Here is a 26503-nt window from a genome sequence, read left to right on the forward strand (position 1 = left end):
GCTACTAATGTGTCTCTTGTGTCTTTGGTTCCAGATTCCGTTCCTGTACCATGTCCTGTAGCCCATGAATATGCAGCCGAGCTAGTAGGCGGGCTCTCTGAGGAGGGGGAGAGGGGAAGGAAGGATTGTGGGAAGGTGCGGGAAGAAAGGTATAGGAGTGGAAAAGTGTGGGAAATCATTGAAAGAGTGTTTAAGGATGTGGAAGGGAAGCTGATTTGGAGGAAGGAAGGGGAGGAAGGAAGAGAGGAGGGGTTATTGGAGAGGAGGAAAAGGAATGAGGGTAGAGATGGAGAGGATTACGAGGAGAAAGCAAGGAAGGAGGGAGGTAACATTAAGGGGAGGAAGGTTGGAGAGGAAAGAACTGAGGTGGGACTAGAGGAGAGGAAGGAAAGGTAGGTGGATAGAGATGAAGGGGATTCTGTAGGAAGGGTAGGGGTGGTGGAATCGGGGAGAGAAGACACGATAGCAGAATTTGTAGGGAAGTTGGGCTGTAGGCTGGAAGATTTGAACGAGTTGAAAGAAAGTTTACAAAAGAGGAAGATGCAGATCATAACAAAGAAGAGGAGGTTGAGTGAAGTAGAGAGATTAAAGAGAGATGTAGAAGGAGACAAGAAGCTCGAGGTAAAAGGAGATAGAAGGAAAGGGGGAAAGTAGTGGGTAGGTAGCAAGGGGTTTGTAAAAAGAAGCGGAATGAAGATTCTTAGTTGGAATCTGAAGGGGAATTGGGAGTGCGAAGAAGAGAGCAACAATAAAAGAGGTAATAAGACGGTATGACCCAAACATTGTGTTGCTGCAAGAGTCTAAGAGAATGAAGTTTAATGACAAATGGGCAAGGAGTGTATGGAAAGCCAGGGGGATTAGCTGGGTGGCGGCTCCATCGTGGGGTGCTTCCGGGGGGATTGTAACAATGTGGAAGAGGGATGTGGTTGAAGGTCTGGAGGAGTTGATCGGAAAGTACTCGGTTTCCATGAAGTTTAAGCAACAAGAGGATGATTATATGTGGGTGCTCACAAATGTTTACGGACCGAATGACTACAGAGAGAGAAAGGAGCTGTGGGAGGAACTGGCTGATGTTAGAGGGTTGTGGGATGGGCCTTGGTGCATGGGTGGGGATTTCAATGTGATTAGATTCTCGGAAGAGTCCAACAAGGTTAACCAGAGGGTGACAAAAAGCATGAGGAAGTTTAACAGTTTTGTGGATGCCTTTGAGCTTAAAGAGATTCCCCTAGCACATAAGGCATTTACATGGTCAAATCTCCAATCTAGACCCATTTTCTCTAAGCTGGATAGATTCCTATTCTCTTTGGATTGGGAAGAACATTGGGGAACCTTGGATGCTAGAGTTCTCCCAAGGGTGACCTCAGATCACTGGCCCATAGTGTTATGTAAGGAGGAAAGGTGTGGAGGTCCTACCCCCTTTAGATTTGAAAATATGTGGTTACTTCATCCAGGGTTTCTTAACAAAGTGGGGGAGTGGTGGCATGAGTGTAACCCGTTGGTGGAGTGGGAGGGGATGAGATTCCATAAGAAACTACAATTCTTGAAAGCAAGAATCAAGGAGTGGAATTTGATGGAGTTCGGGAGGATAGAAGAAAGAAATGGAGACTTGATGAAGAAGATTGAAAGCCTTGACTTTAAAGAGGAAAGGGGAGAATTTGGAGAGGAAGACAATGACCTCAGGAGAGAATTGAGAAGACAGTTAGAGGACTGCCTGCACAAGGAGGAAATTAACTGGAGGCAAAAATTTCGGTGTAAAGATGGGTGACATCCTGGGAAGTCCTCGTGTTGCACCCCAATTTTATTAATATTATTCATCAAAAAAAAATCTCGGTGTAAATGGTTGCAAGAGGGAGATAGAAACACTAGGTATTTCCACTCTCTAGCAGATGGCAGGAGAAGGAAGAACTTTATCTCCAAATTGGTAGTAGATGGAGTTGAGTTAATACAACAAGAGGAGATTGCCAGGGCCTGTGTGGAGCACTTAAAATCTATTCTAAGAAGGCCTGTGAGTAGAAAGGTGTGGGTAGAAGGTTTGGATTGGCCAGATGTAGGGGTGGAGAACAGGAGAAGGATGGAAAGAAGCTTTAATATAGAAGAGATCAAGGAGGCTGTGTTTTCTATGGATAGAACAAAAGCTCTAGGGCCGAATGGGTTTACAATGGCTTTTTATCAGGATTGTTGGGATATCTTGAAAAATGATCTCTTGCGGGTGTTTGAGGAGTTTTTTAGGAGAGGAATTGTCAATCCGGGTGTGAACTCTACATTTATAGCCTTAATTCCAAAAAAGAAAGATGCATCCCACCCAAAGGATTTTAGGCCAGTAAGCTTGGTTAATAGCTTGTATAAGATCATTGCAAAAGTGTTGTCTTTGAGGTTGAAGAAGGTACTGCCAGATATCATTGCACACTATCAAGGAGCTTTTGTGAGTGGAAGACAAATTATAGACCAGATTTTAATTGCTAATGAGAGTGTGGAGAACTTTAAGAGGGATAAGAAGAAGGGAGTGGTCTGTAAGCTAGACTTGGAAAAGGCTTATGACTTGGTGGATTGGGAGTTCTTGAGGAAAATTTTAACTAAATTCGGGTTTGGGCTAGATGGTGTTAGTGGATCATGGGTTGTGTCTGGAATTGTCATTATTCAGTGCTAGTGAATGGGACAGTGGTAGATTTCTTTCCAGCCAGTAGGGGTATAAGACAAGGAGACCCCCTTTCTCCTTTCTTGTTCATTTTAATTGCGGAGGTTTTGGGGAAACTGATTCACAGAGCAGATTCTAGGGGGCTCATTAGAGGCTGGAGGGTGGAAACCTCCCTCACTCACAGTTTGCTGATGACACGATTCTGTTTTGTGAAGGTGGTAATGTGAGGTTTATCAGGAACTTAAAGTCGGTGATACAACTGTTTGAGCAAATGTCCAATTTGAAGGTTAACCTTGGGAAAAGCTGTGTAGTGGGGGTGAATTTGGAGGAGGGAGAGATCAGGGAGAGTGCTGAAGTGCTAGGGTGTGAAGTTTCGGGGTGGCCTCTGAACTACTTAGGATTACCATTAGGTGATAATCCCAAGAGAGAGAGTTTCTGGAACCCGGTGATGGAAAGGTTTGAAAAAAGATTGGTATCCTGGAAAAAGAACTACCTCTCTCTTAGTGGGAGAATTACACTAATTAAGGCCACGCTTGCTAACTTACCCATCTTTTTCATGTTGGTGTTTAAAATCCCAGTGAAGATTGCTAATAGATTAGAGAAGATAATGAGAGATTTTCTGTGGGAGTCGGGAGAAGAGAAGAGGGATCATAGAGTTAGCTGGGAGATAGTGTGTAGGAGTAAGTCGTGTGGTGGTTTGGGGCTTGGGAGTATTAGGAGAAGGAATATGACTCTGCTGGGGAAGTGGTTGTGGAGGTTTCAAGGAGAAGCTATGGGCTAGAATAGTGGCAAGTATTCATGGGTTGGAGCACAATGGATGGGACGCTGGAATCAGAGCTAGGACCACAAGAAATTCTCCTTGGAAAGCCATTCATGACCTGCTACCAGTTTTCTCCCCTAATATCCGATATGACTTGAATTCCAGTAATTCCATAAAATTTTGGGAACAAACCTGGGTGGGGAGTGCCCCTTTAAAGGATCGATTTCCTTCTTTGTATGCTCTATTTGATTTGAAAAATGAGCCGATCTCGTCTTTCATCACCCCGTCCTCCTCCACTTCTAGGATTGGGTGGAACTTGGGTTTAAGAAGGGATTTGAGGGACTCAGACCTTGACAATATTTCGAGCCTTATTGCACTTCTTGATAATGTTGTCTTAGACCCCACTAGGGAGGACTCTAGAATTTGGACACTTACCCCCAATGGCATCTTCTCTTGTGCCTCATTCTTCAAAGTCTTAAGTCAGTCCACCAGTCCTACCTTCCCCCCTTTCCCTGTTGGTGGGGTTTGGTGCAGAGCAATACCTCCTAGGGTTGGTAGTTTTTGTTGGGAAGCCTATCTGGAAAGAATTAACACTGGTGATCTACTCCAAAAGAAGAGACCCAATACTTGTTTGTCACCTCAGTGGTGTGCTCTATGTAAAGCAGATGGGGAGACTGGTTTTCACCTACTGGTGTCTTGCCACTTTGCGAGGTCAATTTGGGATTGGGCTTCCTCCTTATTTGGCCGCAGTTGGAATCCCCCATCAGACTTGCAGGGCCTTTTCTCCCCCACCTTTTTCAGGTGGCGGATAAAAAGGGGAAGGATAATGTGGAGAGGACTAAGGGCTGCAGTATGTTGGACACTGTGGGAAGAAAGAAACTCTAGGATATTCTCAGAAACTCAAAGAGGAACAACAGATCTGAGGGCTATCATACATTTTAGGGCGGTACAATGGCTGAAATCTTTGGAAATATTCACAGATTACACTATGGATGACATGTTGAGGAAGTGGGGTGAAATTGCAAATTGCACGCAAACCAAGTCAGTAATGTGGCTTGGACCCCCCCACCTAGTGGATTTTTAAAATTAAACTTTGATGGATGCAGTAGGGGAAACCCGGGACAATCAGGGATCGGGGGTGTTTTTAGAGATGAAAATGGGGTCATCTCTGCTATGTTCTCAGGCCCAATTGGAGTGGGTGACTCCCTTAGAGCTGAGATATGTGCAGTTATGGAAGGAGCCCGAAAAGCTAAGGAATTGAATATCAAGAAACTTATAATTGAAGGGGATTCAGAGGTGGTGATAGGGTGGCTAACTAAAGATCAAAATGATTTATGGAAGTATAATAATGAGAAGAGGAAATTCAAATGGCTGGTGCGGGAGATGGAAGTTAAGACATGTTGGATTAAAAGATCAGCTAATTCCCTAGCTGACGGTTTAGCAAAACAAGGGGCAGAAAGGGATTCTTTGTTTTGGGCTAAGCTGTAACGTTAGTGTCTTTGTATCTTTGTATTTTCTTTTTTCATTTCTTGAAATTCTTTGTGACTCTTGGAAGATAAGTGTGTTTGTCTTCCACTTGTAAATTTTCTACTGATGAATTAATGAAAGTGTTATTGATAAAAAAAATAGTTTTTTTAGGAGGTTCTGCAATTTCAATTTCTCCCCTATTTATCATTGATTGGATGATGTCTTTGAGAATAAAACGATCTTTGATGCTATGGTTGACCATCCTATGATACCGACAATATTTTGGATCATTTGTCTTGTTCACCTCAGATGGTCTTTTTGGCTCTAGCAACTCAATTGCCTTTGTTGCTAAGAGATCTTCAAAAATTCCTTCCACATCCTCATTATCAAATGAGTATTTCTTTTCCCTTCTTTCTTGTAGAGTCATAGGCTTAGGGACATCCTTTCCTTTAGCCTTATCCTTCTTTTTAATATTAACAAAGGTGGTCATGGCCTCTCCTTTGCCTATAGGCTTTTTGCCATCATTTTTTCCTTTTGAAGGAGGATTGGGCTTGTGTGCCATAGTCTTTTGCTTGGCAATTTGTCTTTCCACATTGCTGGCTTTAGAAACCAATGCATCAAATGATTGAGGTTCTGCTGTGCCTACAAAGTTAGCAATCTCTGCTAAGGTTTCCTTTAACTGTTCAACACACTGAAGATTTATCTTTCTCCATCGTGGAATGAATTCATTTACACTTTCATTTGGCCTTTGTTTCGTTTCAGCCAAGTCTGTAATTGATAATTTCCTCTTAGAGCTTACAAACTGTGCTAAGAAAGCACGTTGCATATCATCCCATGTGATGATTGATCCTGGTGCTAATTGTGTGTACCAGGTAAAAACTACTCCTTTTAAAGATTGTACAAATTGCCTTGTTAATAAGGCATTGGACATTGCTGATTCACCACATGCAGAATAGAAATGGGCCAAATGTTCATGGAGAGATCCATTTATTCCATCAAACTTCTCAAAGTTGGGCTTTTGATATCTTGAAGGAAATGGGAGTGTATCATAATGGGCAGGATATGGTTTCCTGTAACCAAGGACAGGTGGTGTGAGAGATGCTTGGAATTCCTTTATTCCCTCTGCAATAAGTGTCTTTAGATCTATTTGAGGAGCAGGAGCAGAAGTTGATGCTTGTTGAGATGACTCTCTAGCAAATGTGCTTGCTTGAGCTGTCAACTAGGCAACCAAAGATGCAATTTCTGCATCATTTTCTGCCATCTTTCGTTGCATCTCTTGAATTTGCTCTTCTAAACTTGAAGTACCAGTCACCATGACTGTCATAGGAGATGGCTCTTGGTCTTCTCCTAAGGACATGGAAATTCTTTGCAATTGTGAAGTAACTTCATCCATAGATTCATCTTCTTGAATTGAAGATTTATGATCTTATTGGATTAGTTTAACTTTGGAAGTGACAGACTCACTAGTCAAACTTGAACTTGACGTGTCTTAAGAGCTTTGCAACAATCGAGCTCTTGCTCTAGAGATGGGGCCTTTATAGGGCTTAAGTTCTTCATTGAGCATAGTATATGCCCCCGGTGCAAAGTAAAAATTTGCTTGTTTAGCAAACATGTATCCAGTAATAAAAGCCCATTTTCTAGCTTCCATATCTGATTTTGCTTTCTTTGATCTTTCTGCAGCAAAATCAGCAAGGGAAATGGAAGTGCTACTTTGTAGCTTTTTAGCCTTTGGAGGCCTCTTGGATCTAGGATTACGAACATGAATTGGAGATTGTTTTGAAGATCCTTCAATTCTAGTTCAAGGCTTCTGATTACAAATAATTTTCTTCCCACAAGAGGAAGAACCTTTTCCACTTGAATTTCCAAGTTTAATTACTCGGGGATTCACTTATGTAGATGAAGGAACATCTATTGCCTTTTCTCCTATAGCCTCATTGAAGGTTTGAAGAGTAGATTTCTCTTTAGAAATAGTCACCATCATGACTGATGTTGTAGGAGGAGTCGAAAGATTCACTGGAATGGTTCCTATCATGATTTGAGTAGGGTAAATAACCTTAGCCCTTACTTTGGTGGACTTCTTTGGGGAAGTCACCATTGATTTTGTGATATTCAAGATTGATGAAGCAACATTTTTGGAGGAATTTGCCCTCGGTGGCTTGAAACCTTCTTTCCTGGCAGGGTGGAACATGGCTTGAACATGTAGACTTTTCATCACAGGAGAGGTCTTAGTGACCTTCCTTTTTTTCTCCTTCTTGATTTTTTTCTCCACCTTGGTGACAGAAGACATAGTAGCAGCAGCAAGAGGATTCACGTCCACAGTAAATGTTGCCTTGTAGGAAGGCTTCTTAGAGCCTCCTATCTTTTCCTTCTCCATAGCAGTCAGTTTGTGGTAGTAGACAACCACTTTAGGTGCCATGTCTGAGATATTTCTTCATGTAAGGAGATAATATTGATTTAAGATTTACACATTCCTTTTTTTTTATACTGTAAGTCAGAGATGAAAAGGAAAATGGGCCCCACCAGGCGTGCCAAAATTATGTTGGTGTGAAAATTTTAATAAATTCTCATGCAACATAATTCACTCAATCAAGTGATTGAGTTTTTATTATTTTGGGTAAGGCCCATTCAGGGAATCATACGGATTGTTCCCCTTAATTACATCTCCACAAGAAAGTAGAGAACACCTTTTGATTTTGACTTGGAGAAATGAACTCATAGAACAAAAGAAAAGAACAATATGGTACTTAAAAGAACTTTTCATTTGCTTTTCTTTTACATCAAGTGTACAAGAATGAGAAGAAAGAAAAAGAAAATACAATTGAGAAACTATACAACAATACATTTCTCTTTTCTTTTTAGTACAAAGAAAATTTCCTTCTCACTCCTTTCTTCATAATAAGTTATAGTCAATCAGATGAAATTGTGATTGTAGATAGCCTTAATCCTTGGAATTTTGCATACAAAAAGGGAATTGTAGTCAAATTAAGTATTTGATTGTAGACAATTTTCACCCCTCTGCTCTTCATTTTCATTTGAAGGGAATTGTAATCAGCCTTTGAGATTTAGACTGTAGATGGTTTACTCCCTAACTTTGTCTTGAAAGAGGGACCATAATCAACCAAGTAGAGGCACCTAGTTATAGATGGTTTATTTCCGTCTATTTCCTTTCTCAAAAGTGAAAATCAAAGTGAGAGGAAGAAGGATACATAGCAGAAGACATATATAGGAAGTATTCACAGAGAGGACCTTTTTTTTTTTTTTCTAACTGTATTAGTGAGACTTTCCCTTCCCTGCCTTCCCTTGAGCACTTCTCTTTTCTTCTCTCCTTTGCTTTTCTTAAGAATCTCTTGTGAAAATTTTCTCCGAAGAGTCTCTTTGCCTGTCTGTGTGTGTGCTTCTAGCTTCCCCTTAAGGAGCTTAAATAGGGAGTGGGGTAGTTATGTAACTACCTCCTCCTCCTAGGTGAAGGACACCTGTCCCTCCCACTTAAAGAGAGGGAACTCCCCACTTAAAGAGAGAGAACACCCATACGGGATACTTTTTTATAGTTTTAATGATTCGGCTAGCAGACTAGCCAACCCACTTATTTGAGTTCTAACTTATTTAAATATTATTTGGATAAAAAAATGCCTTCAACAATCCAAAAGAACAATAAAAGATAGATAAACAATGTGGTGTGGATCCCCTGTTTTGGTGTCAAAATCAGAGGGGAGAGAAGAAGATGTTGTACATACCTTGCCTTTGGATTGAATCACTTCAACCAGTTCTCATTGATAGAGTCTCTTCTTCATATTCAAGCTTAGCTTGGATTGCTTCACTACTCTGAGTCTGTTGGTTGGCTTGGAGCTTCAAATTACTTTTACTAGACCAATTTTATAAAAAGACATGAAAAAAAAATAAAGCTAACAAATTTTACTGCATTGTAAATATTGTATGCAAACGTTAAGAAATTACATAAGATGCAACATTATTAAAGCACTTGCCTTGGTTTCCTGGTGCCTGCCTAGTTGTTGAGGTGAGTGCCTTTTAAATTTTCTTGTGCCTTGCCTCTGTGACTGCCTTTTAAATCACTGGTTTGGCCAATTGCAAAATGTATTTGATACCAGATAAACAGGAAGATCTCTCAGACTTGGTAAAAAAGACCTAGAAAATTGTAGAGTGGGCCTAGTTGTGCATTACTTCCAACTCAAACCTCTCTCTTGGTGGTTTGCCTTTATGAATATATTGTAATAGCAGAATAATCTAGTTTGCTGTTTTCTAATTATTGGGAGTTGAGATATAAAAGGGGCCAAAGGTTGGAGGATCGGGTTGCTTTTTCTAAATTGGGCACTTGTGAATAATTCCCAGGTCTAATACTTAATTGCAGTGTGGAAGGAACTTAAAGAGATTTAATGAACTCTTGTTTGGATAGTATGTGCTTGTACAATCCATTCCTGACTGATTAGCTATTGCATTTTCATTGCCAACTACTTATACAATATTGTATGTTTCCACCATTTTGTAAAATTAAAAATATTATTTAATGTTTATAAAATTAATCGAATTTTACCTTATCTGTGATTGTTTTAGATACTTTGAAATTTCATTTCCTCTACTTACTAGATGGGTTATTAAATACCTTTTAAATGGATTTGATGCCTACACTTTTACAAAAGAAGGATGATCATTTAATTGCTTTTAAAAGCGGATGCAGATCTAATAAATGCAAAATAGTTATGGAGATCTAATGAAGAATTTAAATTTCACTTGGTGAAATGGGGTCAAATTTGTAAACCATTGAGGAAAGGAGGCCTAGGTATAAGAAGGTTAAGATTGATGAAGAACCTCTGAGTTTGTGGAGGCAGCTTACTTTGAGCAAATATGGTACTACAGGTCGTGGTTGGGAGCCAGGTGATGTCTCCCAAAATTATAGAAACGAGTTGCTTTTGTCTCTTAGGAAATCTCTAAAGGAATTAAATACAGAATTGATCAAGGGAATAGAGTCAAATTTTGGCAGGATCATTGGTGCGATGACAATCCTTTAAGGGTTCCTATTGTAATGTTTGTGCCTTGAATTCTTTATTGCGGCTCACTTCATGACATGCTCCAAATTAAGTTAAGAAAAACCCAAAGGAAAATTTTCACAGTGGTTTGTGGTGAAAGCGTAGGACTTGGGCCGCATCCGATGCATATTCAGCTTATGGATCCGCCTTGAATACAAAGAGTTATGTATTTTGGGGGTTTTCTCTTGTATGTATCTTTTGGCTTGAGAGAGAAATCAAGAGGTTTTGAGTGCTTCGGGGTTTAGGGTTTCTTTGAGAGAGGTTGTGCACAAATCTATAATCCCCATTAAAAAAATACCATACTTTACCTTTAAAAAAAACAGATGTAAATCAGTCCTCTTAAAAACAGATGTAAACTTGGAAAAAATTAGAGAGAAAAGAGGAAGAAAAGAAGAGAACAGCAGTACAAGAGAAAGAAGATGGAGAAAAGAGGAGGAAGAAGAAGAAGAGTTCGAATGTCTCTTCCCTCCCTTCTCTAATCCTTTTACTAAACTTCAGTCTTAACATAATTACAAGTATACCCTTAAGTGGGCGGCCAGCTAGGCAGTAACATAAAGAGAACTAGAAAAAAAAGAAATAACAGGCCCATTAAGATAGGCCTATTAGCAACAAATAAATAAAAACAAATTACAAGAATAGATACTAGGGCCCATTCGGCCCAGTCTCTTTTCACCATGTAATGAATTTTTATTTCACTATCACCAGAAGTTTAAAGAATCTTTACATTGAATAAGTAGATATGAGGTTTCTTGAGTGGCATTTGTCAAGCATTTTGTGTTTTTAATTCCAATTGATTTAACCTGTTAACTGTGTTAAGATGAAAGGGCCTACCTAGTCAAATATTTTCCTCATACTTCAGTCCAAGTCGTCATGCATTTAATGCTTCATCACTGCACCATGTCATTTCAGAAGTGAGACAAGCTATTGGTGGCGGGGATGCTGGTGGTCCATCACATTCAGATGCCCCTGATAAGGATCAAGATCCTCATGGAAAAATACCTAACCTTGAAGAACATGCTGATGAGGATAGTGATCATTCTGTAGAGGATAACATGGAACCAGACTTCACAAAACTCACAGGGAGGCAGAAAAAGTTGTTCGAGTTAAGACTTAAGATGGTAAGCCTTCTTCCACGTTGAAGTGGTAGTATTCTCAGCCAAGACATTTAATTTGCAAATATGAAGGTGATTCAATGCTGTCCATTTTATTCTATTTTTCATTATGGTACCCTTGCAGAATGAAGCGAGAAAAGCTAACCAAACTGCTATGGTTGCGGAGAAGAAAAGAATGGAAACTCCAGAGGAGTCAAGGGGTATTTCTAAACAAAAATGGCTTGAAGAGAGGAAGAAGAAAATTGGTAAGCTACTTGATGCAAATGGTTTGGATATGACAAAGGCATATATGCTTGATACAGAAGAGATGGCAGAGGCAAAATACAAAAAATGGGAAAAAGATCCTGCTCCATTTGGTTGGGATGGTAAGCTTAGGTCTCCAGTGACTTTGTTTCCTAGTTAGTTACATTCTGTTTTATTTTTTTCCTCCATGTATTTTTCTTTTGTTTTTTTTTTTCGATTGGAAACGATAACTTTCAATTGAAATTAGAATGTTACAATTGCTGAAAAACAAATCACATAGCAGCCCAAAAGAGCTCCCTCTATTTGTCTCTTGTTTAGCTAGGTTGTCAGCCATCCCATTGGCTGATCTTCTAATCCATTTGAGACTTGTCACAATCTTTCTTGAAAGACAAAATATGTCCCTCACAACCTGCCCGTGGTTCTATACCCCCAAATTCCTTGTTTGCATCCACCCTATCACTATCTTGGAGTTGCTTTCCACTTCTAAATTCTGGACACCCAACTGTTTAGCCAATCTTAAGCCTTGAAGGAGGGCCAAAACTTCCTCTAAGTGAGTCTCACTCCTAATGGACCAGAAAAGAGAGTCAGTACAGTTTGTTCCCCATCTCCAAAAACTCCTTCAATACCAGAAGGTCCTGGGCTGCCAGTCGAGCTTCCATCAAAGTTAAGTTTTAATCTTTGAGATCCTGAAGGGAACCGAAACTCCTGAGTTACAGCCTTGATAGTGATGTATTTGCCACTGGAATCCATCCCCTGATTATTTTCTGCACTGAAAACTCCTTAGACAATTCACTTGTTTTAACAAAATTTGCTTCTTTGAAGGTGATGATTTCTATTAATTCCTCCTTGATATTATGGACAGTTTTTCCTCCATGTAAATTCATAATTTTCTATACATAGTTTAGACTTATTTGAGCATAATCCTACTTTTGTTTTGTCAATTTATTACATCTATGAAGCATTGCCCTTTTAAACCAAACTGATCATTTGCAGACTCTAACTTGCATTTTCATGCTTTTCATCCTGATACTTTACCATTGGTGGAGAACTACATTGGAAAAATTGACTTAATGCTTATATTAATGAATGTTTTTCCTTTTGAAAAAAATAAGAAGTGAGAAATTTTCCGTGGTGAGTGTGACTCATAAAATAGATGCTAAAAGGATGGAATATACAAACCTCTTTGGTTATGTTGAATTAAGGAAATAGAACTGTTAGAAAGTGGTTAACCAGCAATATGAGAGTTGAGGTAAAATGGGTTAGTAGGTCTGCTAATTCTTTGGCTGATGCTCTAGCCAAAAAGGGGGTTTCTAGGGAAGATCTTTTTTGTGCTTCTATGTAAGTTGTTATTAATTCGGAAATCTGTACTTAAATAGCCCGGAGAGGTTGCAACTCGTACCTTTCCATGAGGACTTTGTACTATTTTTATTGCTGATTTATAAAATCATTTCAATTATCAAAAAAAAAACAAAAAAAAAAGAAATAGAACTGTTAGAAAATTTGGCTTAATTGGATAGATAAAGATGATCATTTGTTCAGGTTGGCTGAATTGGAGAAAGTAGAGTTAAAGAGAAAACTGTCTACTATTATTCATAGAGAAGAAATGTGTTGGGGACAAAAGATCATAGCTCTATGGTTGAAGACTGTCAGCCTTACTTCTGCATATTTTAGATGCTTGTATCTTACATAATAATTGATTAATTGTTTCGAATGGATACTTTTCCTCTTACTACAATTGTGTGCCTGTAAATGGGGAATTTGATATTTAAGTCAACTCATGGTATCTTTCTGGACAGTTTTCAATCAGAAAACTCTGTATAATGCTTACAAAAAGCGGACAAAGAACATAGAGTGTGATATTGAAGAATATAATAGAATGAAAGAAGCTGATCCAGAGTTCTACCGTGATGCTTCCAGCCTTCAATATGGAAAGGTGATGTCTTCAAAGAAACTCTATTATGCTAATCTTAGAATAGAATCACTGGTTGTCCATTCTCATCTTTTCTCCCTTCTGCAGACACCAAAGACCTCAGAGGAGAAGATTGACAAGATGGTGAAGGAGCTCCAGGACAAGGAGGAGAAGCGAAAGGCATTTAGTAGGAGACGCAGGTTCCATGAAGAGAAGGATATTGACTCCATCAATGATCGGAATGAACATTTCAACAAGAAGATCGAAAGAGCCTTTGGAAAATATACACTGGAGATTAAGAACAACCTTGAGCGGGGAACTGCCTTGCCCGACTAAGGTACAATGCATGAATTGGCTGCATTAATCTATTGCGCTTGTAAAGATAATCTGCACAATTGTCAATTAAATTGTCTTCCCTATCTTGCTTTCTCTCCCTGGCTTTCTTTGTAGGTGTCATTTTTTTATTAGTAACTGGTCAAGAAATTTATTCTAAAGTACAGAAGAAATTTAATGGACAACAAAATTGAAGGGAAAAACACCAAGCCCTTTTCCAAATCAAAGGCTGAGGGAGACTTGAGCAAGATATCAGGCACCATTGGATCTTGTAGGATTGACAATGGCACCATGAGGAGAGTAATTGTAGTAAACTCATTCTCCCATGGTTAAAGGATGCTCGACTTGTAGGAGTGTAAACTTTGTTTATTGTTCTTTCTTCTGCTTCAATTTAATTTTAGAGCTAACAATTGAAAAGAAAAGAAAACTCAATTTTGAGTTTTGGAATGTTGACTCAAGCCACCTTGAGAAAGGTTTTTGCTTACTGATCTCCCCTTATTTGAACCCCTTGTTGTCAGTTATAGGCAACCTTTAACTGTGGGGATGAGCATTGTGATCTGTAGAGTTAGAGAGTAGTACTTGTTGTATCCTTGAGCTTGAGGCTAGAGGAATTTGTAATTGTGGTTGGCCAAAAGAATGTGCAATGCTATGTGACAATGACTGCTATGTAATGGGGCAAGTAGATCATCCCGGGGCCTTAGGAACTTAGGTGTAATTACCTTGGAGCTATGGTATCTGGTATGTCTCTAGGCTGACTCATATGGTTATATGAATCTTCTGGTGCAGGATTTTGTTTGTAGCTATCTTTAATGATATTTGGCTTAGGTAAGGGGCTGTTCTTGTGAAGTTTAAGAGATGAACATATTACCTACTTGTAATCTGTGCCTACAATTTACTTCAATATAAATCATTACTTTACCTTCTCTCTCTCTCTCTCAAAAAAAAAAAAAAATATTACCTACTGTTATTCGGGTGCTTAAGCAGCAAACCTGGGAGAAAGATGCTCAATAAAGTTTCAAAGTCTTCAGACAAAGAAATGCTGATTTTGAAAATTGAAGTTTTATTTGCCTTTTTTCTTGCATCCTTGGAGGAAAAAACATGGATTTGAAGATATAATGGGGCCAATTCTAAATATTAATTTGAAAGATCAATTCCATATCTAATTATCTAAATTCTATCAGACTTTTGGGTGGTGCATTGGGGGAGGTAAACCAGATAAGCCTTTTTACCATGCAGTAGAAACTAGAAAACAAATTAAATCTCTGGCAGAAGGGGAAAAACTTAACACAGTAGAGAAGGCAAATAAGGAACATGATTCTCGCAGCTCTCTCCTCTTTTCTCTACCAAGCCAACTTCTAAAAAACAAAATAAAGATAAGGGTAAAATATTTAAACTACCGCTGGGTTTTGCAAAATTGATGAACTTATTGATTGCAAAATGACTTGAAAGTACCCCCGAGTTTTTTGACAATAGGACATCGCTGTTAGGTATGGACGAAAAGATTGAAATGTCTATTTTATTCTTCTTTTTTCTTCAAATTTTCAAAATGGTATTTGTAACCTACGGCCAGAAAAACAAACATGAATGGACTTCTTGGCTGCATTTCCTTGTAATTCACAAGGACTTTCTTCTGCTGCTACTATTATACCTACACTGAATGTAGGATGTAGGTTGCATTTAATGAGAAGTGGCGCAAAGGTGCCTTTTAGACTAACAGGTAAGTGCATTTTATTCGTTGTATGGAAATGTTCTTTTCTTTTCCAAAGAAGATAAGTAGTTTCCCATATGTTTGATTAATCCTTCTTGCATATTTCTTGTCGGCCTTTAAGATTCCGGTTAGGGTGGCTAGCAGGTTGGAAAAACTAATGATAGACTTCCTCTAGGAGCCGATGGAGGAGAAGAAGGGCCATAGGTAGGGGTGATCATTTCAACCTGGCCCGGCCCGAAAATTCTGGGCTTGGGCCTGGGTTTTGTGTTCAGGCCTGGGCTGGGCCTGGGCCCACATCAGGCCAGCAAATTTTAGGGCCGGGCTTAATACTTTAAGCCCAGCCCGGGCCTGACCCACATATATTTAAACTTACACATTTTGTGTATAATGTATACATGTTATTTTACATTATGTTATATATTTTATATATAAATATTATAACATGACATGCATAATTTTTATTATATGTAATATTTTACATTATATAATATACAAAATAAAAGTTTATATGCATGTTATGTCATTTAATATAAAATGTAATATTATAGATATGTAATGTTTTATATATGAAAGACATTGGCCCAGAATCAGGCCTGACCTGGCTCGGGCCCGTGTAGACCTGGGCTAGGGCTTATGTTTCAGGCTTGGAACCCTTGGCTGGGCCGGGCCCGGGCTCGGGCCTAAGCTATAACCCTTATCATAAGTGCAAAGACCGGCCTGGCCCATGATCACCCCTAGCCATAGGGTTAGGTGGGAGGTGGTGTGTAGGAGCAAGAAGGAGGGAGGTCTGGGTATTGGGAACATAAGGAATAGCCGAATAGGAACTTGGCACTACTAGGGAAATTGCTATGATAAACTTTGGGTTAAGATAGTGGGTAGTATTCATTGGGTTGTGGACAATGGATGGGACTCTGGGATTTTGGCAAGGACTACAAGAGCGTCTCCCTAGAAAGCTATTCAAGCTATTTTTCCCTTGTTCTCTCCCTGGATTAGGTATGGCTTGCACTTAGGCAACCTCATTAAATTTTGCAAATATGTTTGGGTTGGGGGTTCCTCTTTAAAAGACCAATTTTCGACTCTTTTTGCTATCTCTACCCTTAAAAATGAACTGGTATCCTCCTTCCTTGTACCTTCTAACTCAACTTTTGGGTTTGGTTGGAACTTGGGTTTGAGAAGAGTCATCAGGGACACAAAGTTAGGCTGTACTTCAATCTTATTATTCATCCTTGAAGGGGTCTTCCTAGAGCCAACAAAGGCAGACAGTAGAATTTGGACACTCACTCCCTTGGGTTCCTTCACCTGTGCCTTATTCTTTAAAGCCCTAATACAACCTTCGTTTGTTGGACTGTCCTTCCTTGTTAAAGAGGTGTGGTGTCAACCTATACCTCCGAAGGTTGGGAGTTTCTGTTGGGAAGCCTTTCTGGAAAAAAGTAAATACATGTGATTTACTTTAAAGAAAAAGACCCAATAGCTGTTTGTCTCCTCACTGGTGTGTCATTTGTAAAACTGATGGTGAGTTTGGATTCCATTTACTAATTTCTTGTCAGTTTGCTAAAGTCATTTGGGAATGAGTTACTTCTCTGTTTGGGTGCAGGTGAACTCTCCCATTGAATGTGCAAAGCTTATTTACTTCCATGCCTAACTGGCCAACAAAAAGGGCTAAGATTATGTGGAGATGTGCTAGGGCTGCAATTTGTTTGACTGTTTGGGAAGAGAGAAATTCACGGATTTTTTTAGATAAGGAGAGAAGCTTGGAAGTAACATTGGAGATCATTTATATTAGGGTAAATGGGTGATACATTGGTTGAAAACTTTGGACATGTTTGCGGATTTCTCAATTGATGAGTTGCTAAGAAATTGAAAGGAGATTGCATAATCAGCTCCAACTAGAAGGTTTCAAGTTCTTGTTGGACCCCTCCACCTCACCTTTTTTTTGATCAATAACACAATTCATTAAGTATCACAATAATTACAGGGAGGAAGACAAAACTTTCTTATCTTCCAATTACAACATAAGCACCAAGAGAAGAAACAAGAGAGCAGGAGAAAAATAAATTAAATTACATCTGTGCCCAAAACATGACATCCTTGTCCACCCCTTGTTTAGCTAACCCATCAGCAAAAGAATTAGCTGATTTTTTCACCCAAACAATTTTAACTTCCATTTCTTGAACCAGCCATCTGAATTTCCCCTTCAAATTACTATAACTCCATAAACCACTCTCTTCTTTGTTCAACCACCCAACCACCACCTCCGAGTCCCCTTCAATTATGAGTTTTTTGATATTCATCTCTCTAGCTTTCTGGACACCTTCTATAACTACATGGATCTCGACTCTGAGAGAATCACCTACCCCAATTGGGCCTAAGAACAAGGTAGAAACAACCCCATTCTCATCCCTGAAGACACCCCCAATCCTTGATTGTCCGGGGTTCCCTATGCTACTTCCATAAAAGTCTAGTTTTATGGAGCCCGCAAGTGGGGGCGTCCAAAACACACCCCAGCTTTAGTCTAGGTATAGCTAGCAATCTCACCCCACTTCCTCAACATATCATCCACTATATATTCTGTGAAAAGCTCTAGGGACTTCAACCATTGAATGACCCTTATGTGTATCAAGGCCCTCAACTCTTCAGCACCTCTCTCTACATCAGAGAAGATTCTAGAATTTCTTTCTTCTCACAAAGACCAGCATACTGCTGCCCTCAGCCCTCTCCACATAGTCCTTCCCCTCTTCGTACGCCACTTGATAAGAGGGGAGAAAACTGGCAATAAGTCATGAATGGCTTTCCAAGGCGATGCACTAGTGGTCCTTGCCAGAATTCTAGCATCCCATCCGTTCAACTCTAGCCCATGTATGCTTACCACTATTTTGGCCCATAGTTTATCCTTCAATAGTGGGAATCTCCACAACCCTTTCTCCAAGAGTGCTAGATTTCTTTCTCTAATATTCCCAAGCTCTAGCCCACCATTGCTTTTACTTCCAGTCACCACCTTCTAGCTTACCCTATGGTCCCTCTTCTCCGCTCACGGCTCCCAAAGGAAAATCTCTTATCATTTTTTCCAGTCTATTAGCAACCTTTACTGGGATTTTGAACAATGACAGGAAATAGATGGGGAGATTTGCTAGAGTAGCCTTAATCAATGTTGTCCTACCTCTAAGAGAAAGATAATTCTTTTTCCAAGCTGCAAGTCTCTTCTCAAATCTTTCCACCACCGGATTCCAGAAACTCTCTCTCTTTGGGTTGTCCCCCAAAGGCAATCCCAAGTAGTTCAATGGTCATTCTGAGACCATACACCTTAGCACTTCTGCACTCTCTCTAGTTTCTTGCTCCTCCAAATTCACACCCACTACACAACTTTTCTCAAAGTTCACCTTCAAATTTGACATCTGTTCAAAAAGAAGTACCACCAATTTCATATTCCTAATATAGTCTAAGTTTCCTCCTTCACAAAACAAAATCGTGTCATCTGCAAACTGTAGGTGGGTGAGGGGGGTTTCCTCCCTTCCAACTCTCCAACCTCTAGAATCGGCCCTGTGAATCAATCTCCTCAATACATCAGTAATCAATGTGAACAAGAAGGGAGAGAGGGGGTTCCCTTGTCTTATACCCCTTATGATTAGAAAGAAATCAACCACAGTCCCATTCACTAATACAGAATAATGACAGTTCCGAACACACCCCATAATCCATTTGCTCTATCCCCAAATCCAAATTTGGACATCACTCCCCCCAAAAAGTCCCAATCTACCAGATCATAAGCCTTTTCCAGATCCAGCTTACATACCACTCCCTTCTTCCCACCCTTTCTGAAATTCTCAACACTCTCATTAGCAATTAGGATTTGGTCGGTAATTTGTCTTCCGCTCACAAAGGCTCCTTGATTTGGTGTAATGATATCTGACAATACTTCCTTCAATCTCAGGGACAGCACCTTGGCCAGGATCTTATACAAACTATTTACCAAGCTGATAGGCCTAAAGTTCTTTGGGTGGGACGCATCTTTCTTTTTCGGAACCACGGCTAAAAAGGTGGAATTCACACCCGGGTTAACCACTCCTCTCCTATGAAATTCCTCAAACACCAATAACATATCATCTTTCAAAATATCCCAACAATCTTGGTAAAAAGCCATTGTGAAACCATCTGAACCTAGAGCTTTTGCTCTATCCATTGAGAAGACAGTCTCCTTATTTTCTTCCAATTCGAACCTTCTTTCCAATCTTCTCTTATTATCAAACCCCACATCTGGCCAGTCCAAGCCTTCCAACCACACCCTCATACTCACAAGCCTCCTTAAGATAGATTTAAAATGTCCTACAAAGGCCCCTGCAATCTCATCTTGTTGTGTCAACTCAACTCCATCCACCTCCAATTTGGAAACAAAATTCCTCCTTCTCCTTCCATTAGCTAGAGAATGAAAGAACTTGGTATTCCTATCCCTCTCTTGCAGCCACTTACATCTAGATTTTTGCCTCTAGCTTATTTCCTCCTTATGTAGGCAGTCCACCTCACAGTTTTTCTAAGCTGAATTTTGATGGCAGCAGTGTGGGTAATCCAGGGTCCTCCGGAATAGGGGGAGTTATAAGGGATGAAAAAGGGAATCTGTTAGCTATGTATTTTGGTCCAATTAGGGTGGGAGATTACTTGAGGGTTGAGATACTAGCAGTTCTTGAAGGGGTACAAAGGGTCAAGGACATGTATATTAATAAATTGATCATAGAAGGAGACTCTGAAACTGTGGTGAACTGGCTAAAAGAGGACAACTCTAGGCTTTGGAATTACAACAATAAAAAGAGGAAATTTAAGTGGCTGATTAAGGATATTGAAATTCAATGTACTTGGGTAAAGAGAAGTGCAAATTCATTGGTAGATGGTCTAGCTAGGCAAGGGATGAACAGAAACTCTATTTTTTGGGCTGTGTTGTAATTGCTTTACATTTTGGGTGTACCTTGGATGTATTTGGGAGTTAAAGAATGTTTAGCTTCTTTTCTATTTAATTTTTCAATCCTTAAAATTCACTGTTATTGACAAAAAAATATGTTTGATTAATCCAACCCTTGCCTGTTGAGACGGCATTAATCTTCTGACATCATTGACTGTTGCCATTTCTTTTGAGACATTGAAGTATCTAGAAAACAAAAATGGTCCTCATTATTCTAAGCCATAGTACATTATGGCATGACCTTAATAGGAGTAAATTATAGTGTTATGATGAGAGATGTATTCAAAATGTAGGCTAATGGAGGGCGCTGTCCTATTTTCCAGATTCAGAGAAGAGTGCTATCAATCGTTGAAGGATGTCAATGTTGCGCTAAATCCTACCGTCCATGAAAACAAATGCAGAGGGAAATAAAAGAGAAAACGGAGTAAGGGAACCTTGGTGATTAACAATGGTTTAATTGTGCAACTTGTATTTGAGCATTTTGAAGAACTTGAAAATTTAGTACTCTTTTCTGTTTGTTTTCTCTGTCCTTTTGCAGTTTCATGTGGAAACGGTGGGAAACAGGAAACAGTTTGTCTTTTACAACAATAGTAAGGGAACCTTGGTGATTAACATGGTTCCATAATCCAGCTATCAAGTACCCATTTTGAGTTTGGGTGGGTACTGGATAGTTCAAATCTGGGCTTTTATTTGAGTCTGTTTACAAGCAGCATCTCACCTCCTTCCCTCCTCTCTTTATCTTTTTTTACGTTTCCTCTGCCAGTCGATGTGTGCACAAAAGAAAGTCCATTAGAAGTACCATCGTTTATCCATCAAGCAGATAATAACAGGGCCATAACAGACAAAGTTTGGTTTTTCAAGCAAGACATGTCAGACGTACATAAATTGAATAAAGTCGGTGCACGAGACTTGTCCATTTGCAGAGAAGAAGCAGCTTCAAGTTTGGGTCATTGAGATTCCCAAGCTTTTTCTTTGGCTATGGAAGAAACTCTTTCTATTATTATTCATTGGTGGAAATTGGGGGATATTGGTGATAGCAGAGATGGTTTTTGGTGGCTAGAGATGGTGAAGAAGAAAGAGTGGGCAAAATTGGCTTTTTAAAATATTCTAAGTCACATGATGTCACATGTGAATGGAATATGAGTATGACAGAGAACTAATGGATGGGGGTCGCCTTGTTCTAGCCGATCTTAGTATAGGTGTTTTTTTATGGATTGCCATTTCAAGTATTGCTCCTATTGGACTTCTTATGTCAGGATATGGATCGAATAATAAATATTCCTTTTCAGGTGGTCTACGAGCTGCTGCTCAATCAATTAGTTATGAAATACCATTAACTTCATGTGTGTTATCAATATCTCTACGTGTGATTCGTTGGAACATGAACTTTTATTTGGCCTATTGTCAGAAACCTGGGGGGTACTTTAAGTCACTTTGCAAACAGTAAGGGTACAATTAGTCAATTCTGGAGCAAGGTGCCAAGCTGGTTGATAAGGTCTCCTTCTGGTTGTAGTAGAGACTTGGGATTGAATCCTGCCTGCACCTGGGTTGGGCGGGTTTGGGTCGGGGGATGGGCTACCCCCTGTTGTATAGTCCTTCAAAAGAAATAAAAAAGTCAATTTCAGAAAATCTAGGGGTAGTTTAAGTATTTTACCCTAAAGATAATGGAGAGGACAAATAAATGACAGGACTGTCTTAAGTTGCAGAATGGCATTGTGATCCCCACAGTTTAGAAGAAACCTGAATGATAGGGAGCTGGATCGATGTATTTACTCATTGTATCCAATCCTGGCTGAAATGGCGGTTCTTATTGAAAAGAAACTGAGAGGTTTTCTATGGAAAGGATAGAAAGAGGAGAAAAAAATGTCACTTGGCCAATTGCAACAAGGTGTGCAAACCAAAACTCCAAGGAGGCCTCGGTGTGAGGATTATAAAGAATCTGTTGGGAAAATGGTTTTGGACAAGGTTTAAAATGTTGGTGTTGGTGGAAATGTTGGTCGTCCAAATATAGGAAACCTGTTGGAAATGTTGGAAACATCGTATGAATATATTGTAAAAAATTATAGACATGGTGGAAACATTTTTGAATATGCAAAAATATATAGTGATATTTTATAAAATGATAAAAGATGCATAGGAACACCTTTTTAAAAATTATTATCTTGTTCCAAATCATTAAACAAAGCTAAGAAACTTAGGTTATAGACAAAATAATATGTTATGAAGTTATTCTGTAAATCTTAGGATTTAAAACTACATGATAGAATGAGTTCAAGCAAATTTTAAACTCATAGAAAATGCAAATGATTCTAATAGTTGGTAGAACACAAAAAATCAGTTGTGCAAACAAAGCTAATATTGAACTTCATGTTTGAAATGAATATCGGTCTGACTCAAATTGGTAATCATGTACGTTAGGCGAACAATAACATTGCTACTCCACATATCGACAATATTGTCACCAACTTATGTTATAATAGTATCTCTTGTGTGCTGCCACATAGTGCTGGTACTGTTTACTAGGGAAATATGTCCATTCTAGTAAAATTGTGTTGCTATCCATGGAAATGGACATATGTCATGGAAATATTAGGAAATTTATGGACACTTTAAACCATGGTTTTGGAGATTTGGGGAAAACCAAGGTGGGCTATGGAGATTGGAGAAAGGTAGTAATTCCTTTTTTTGTGTGTGAAAATCTTTTTGTAAAGCAGGGCTTGGTGGTATAGTGCTGCAGGGGCAGCTTTTGTACAGTCCCCGAGTACAGCTTCTGGCTGTACATGAGTTCTGTTTCATTTATAATATAATTCAATACTTACTCTCAAAGAAAAAAAAAAAAGATAGGACTCTAACGGTCTTCTCTCCACTTTCTCAATTAAGCCAATCAAGTTCTATATTTTCTAAATTAAAACTTATTCCATAGGAGCTGAAAATATGCAACATTAAACTGCTGTTCTAAATGGGTTTACAGGTCATGCCAACCATGTGGGTGCAAAACATCTACCCTTCACTATAAATGTTCAGAAGGAAACAAAACTGGACTAATGGTTTCCTTCTCTTGAATAGGCTTCTTAAACCCCATATTTTACCTAGAACTGCAAATAGAAATGGAAGAAAATTTCTTCTCATTCAAATCTTCTACTTGTAGATCGACATTAATCTGATGCTACCATACTTTCCCATTTGGTGAGCATTTGCAACAGGTCTCTCCTTCTATTTCCCTCTGCCATCTTTCTTCATAGTGAGGTAGATTAAATGCAAATAATATAAGATTTGAAATATTGCAATATGAGCAAGTGGAAGAGTATCATGTTCTTAGTATATTATCATTTGAATTTTTTAGTTTATGGAGGGTAAAACAAAAATATGCAAGGAAACCTAATTTTGTTGTTGCATGAGTTATACATGTAATTATTACCACCAGGTTCACATTTCTAATTTTTTTGGTAAATTCACATTCACATTTCTAAATTGATATCTGAATATATCATGACATCATGTTATTTCTCATATTAATTATTCGACTTTAGAACAGTATTAATAGAAATAACGTGGCAAATGTTTCTATCCAACCGGAGTTCATCATCTTGTTTATGAAAATTGAATGGATATGGCCTTTATTGATTTTATTCCACTCTTTTGATGCTGCAGCAGATTTCCATACATCTTTTGGCAGTCTGCATGATTTTGTTTAGTGTGAAAAGATGACGGCCCATTGAACAGTTGGTGCATGGATTAAGTCGATGGTGCATTGGACTGGGTGAAAGCCATAAAAACTTTTGAGCATTGCAAGGATGCAGTTGTGCTTTAGTCGTGATGCTGCAGCAAAGATCAACAGGTGGCTTCTTAGGGGGTGGATCAGTTTGGATGTAAAATTAAGAACATGTATGAGATTTAGCCATCACCTCATATGAAACAGAGACATCTGCTCACAGTTGGGCTCTGGTTATGAGGTTTGGGATACACATGAGATATTTTGATGTTTTTAACATTCCATCAAAAATCCCTGTTTCACAGTTTCACTATTATATATGCAAATGCTTCTCATGCAATTGTTTTAATTATTCATGCAGCATGGAAACTAATAAACAAAACTTGCAGACTTGCAAAAGTTCGTAGCTAATGCGGACTTCTAAATCCTTTTTTTTTTTAAAGTTTTATATTGCGGACTCTAACTACAATTCAAAATCTACCATGCCTCAGCCTATATCAAGTCCAGATCCGCTTTCTTTCTGAAGTTCGCGTCTTCTCTTCATTCTTTTCTTGCTTCTTTTGTTTGATAAAAAAAAAGGGGTTACACATCACGGGGGTAGCACGCCCCCAGAAATCTAAACAATTAATAACCGATAAGTCTCTAGGCAGGGAATCCAAAGAAACTGAAGAAAAATGAGCTCCGTCTGCTAACCAATCTGCCGCCTTATTGGCTTATCTAAAGACACGGTGATACTCCACTATTACTTCGATCTGAGAGCGAAGCAACCTGCAATCTTCAATGATTGTCTTCGATCTCTATTCTCTATAGGGTCTTGATTTTGTTGCTGTGAGGCGGTCAATGACAAGTTTGGAGTCACTTTCGATAAAAAATGCGATTGTTGGTGAAGTTCTTAGCGACATAATGGGCTTCCCAAGTTGCCCATGCTTCAACTAAATTAATGGTCGTAGTGTCAATACTACAAGCTTTCAAGTCCAGAATTTGGCCTAAATGGTTTCTTGCAACACACCCAACAGTTCACACGCAAGAGGCATCAAAGTTAATTTTAATGGCATCTAAGCAGGTTTGACCATTTGATTGGTATCCAAGATTAGTCACTTTTTACTCTTTCAATGGAGCAAGATTTAATCTCCCAAAAGGAATTTAATGCTCTGTTAAGAATGATAGGAGGAGGTAAGCATTTGTTGTTACTCATTCCGATTCTTCCAAACATGCCATAAGAGGATGGTAAACTTTTCTTTTTTTATCTGGATCAAACTGAGGTTCAAAACTAGGATTCGAAAGATTCTTCCAAACCTCTTGAATTGAGTGGTTAAAAGTTAAAACCATTTGTAAGCTCGAAAGTACTCTGGGTTCAGAGCCACACTTGTCTAGTATGGGGGCATTTGACAAAGATATGGTTGATGTCCTATTCTTCCTCACAACAAATGCTACATAATCCATCAATATCCATTCCCCTACTTATGAGAAAGCATTTTTTTTGTAGGAGTTTATTACAAAGGAGAAGATACATGAAAAACTTAGTTTTGGGAGGGAAGTTTTAGTCCCCATATTTTGGCTAAGTCATTGGAGTTAATTGTGGTGTGAGTCATTTAAAATTTTAAATTGCTAGTTCCTTTTGTTTGATTAAGGAGTAAGGAATCCGACCTTGACCTTTATTAAAAGACAAACAATAAATCATTCGGTTTAGGCACTTAAGTTATCAAGTTGCCCTTATCTCATGCAGTCCGTATTAGTTTTAAATCCAAAGCTGTGAGAGTATTTTTTTCATAGTGATGATATATCTAGCCTTATCGGTCATTGACTCCGATTCATAATCATAGCAACTGTTTTATTTTAAAATTTATTTTGCTGGATACCAAAGCAACTAATTAAAAACTATAATGTTTTTTGTTAGTCTTATGTATGTAATCTTATTCAAAACTAAGTTTTTCGAACCAAAATACAGATTCAAAGCAACTAATATAACTTGCAGAATTATATTGTCAATATTTTATAGGGTAAATTACTTAAACCTCTCCAAAAACCTCTCTTGAGGTTTAGTGTAAACTATACTTACTGATCCCTTCAGTTAATGTGATGACAGAACGTAACAGAAATTGTTGATGCCATGCTCTCAAAAAGTTTCAAAATTTCTTCTATTTGCCCCCATGGATGATGTTTGAACTAAAAAGTTATAGAAATGAAAACAAAACAGATAATTGTAGAAAATTAAAAAATAAAAATAAAAATAAAATGGAAAATGATTGAAAATAACTGAAAATAAATTGAAATGGAAAAAAGAAGAAAATGTTAAAAAACAAAAAAGAAAATAGTAATGAGCAAAAATATTCCAGAAATAAGATTAATAAGCATCAACAAATAATAATGAGAAAAAATGAAAATAAAAATAATGTGAAGATTTTCTGCAAAATCTCGAACCTTAAGTGTATTGGTTTGGTTTGGTCGATTACTGCTTTCTCAAACTGTAAAGATTTTGAAGAGCTGGGAAAAAAACAAAGCAAAGGTGATTTATTGAGGAATTAGGAGCTATGATGAAGTGATGAAGTTTTCAGGAGCTATGAGAGAGAGAGAGAGAGAGAGCATTCACTGACGAGCTCAGATCTCCTCCCCACGAGAACTCTGCCCACGTTT

General features: G+C 38.6%; 1 protein-coding gene across 5 annotated transcripts in view; it reads left to right on the forward strand.

The window, feature by feature from the left end:
- The window catches only part of LOC104611540 (pre-mRNA-splicing factor SYF2-like), a 40333-nt gene extending 16115 nt beyond the window's left edge, over positions 1–24218 (forward strand). For 2 of the 5 annotated variants that reach the window (XM_010278631.3, XM_010278633.3), the window contains exons 3-7: positions 10814–11022; positions 11141–11381; positions 13056–13192; positions 13277–13505; positions 23809–24218. In XM_010278631.3, coding sequence (XP_010276933.1) covers positions 10814–11022; positions 11141–11381; positions 13056–13192; positions 13277–13504 — 815 coding nt within the window. In that variant the 3' untranslated portion in view covers position 13505; positions 23809–24218. Of the gene's footprint in view, positions 1–10813; positions 11023–11140; positions 11382–13055; positions 13193–13276; positions 13506–20480; positions 20582–23808 lie in introns of all 5 variants that reach the window. The other 3 variants (XR_737686.3, XR_737687.3, XM_010278632.3) reach the window with 3 other exon arrangements.
- Positions 24219–26503: the final 2285 nt, after the last annotated feature.

Source organism: Nelumbo nucifera, chromosome 1 (assembly GCF_055504915.1).
Source record: "Nelumbo nucifera cultivar China Antique chromosome 1, China Antique-T2T, whole genome shotgun sequence".
Lineage (NCBI taxonomy): Eukaryota > Viridiplantae > Streptophyta > Magnoliopsida > Proteales > Nelumbonaceae > Nelumbo > Nelumbo nucifera.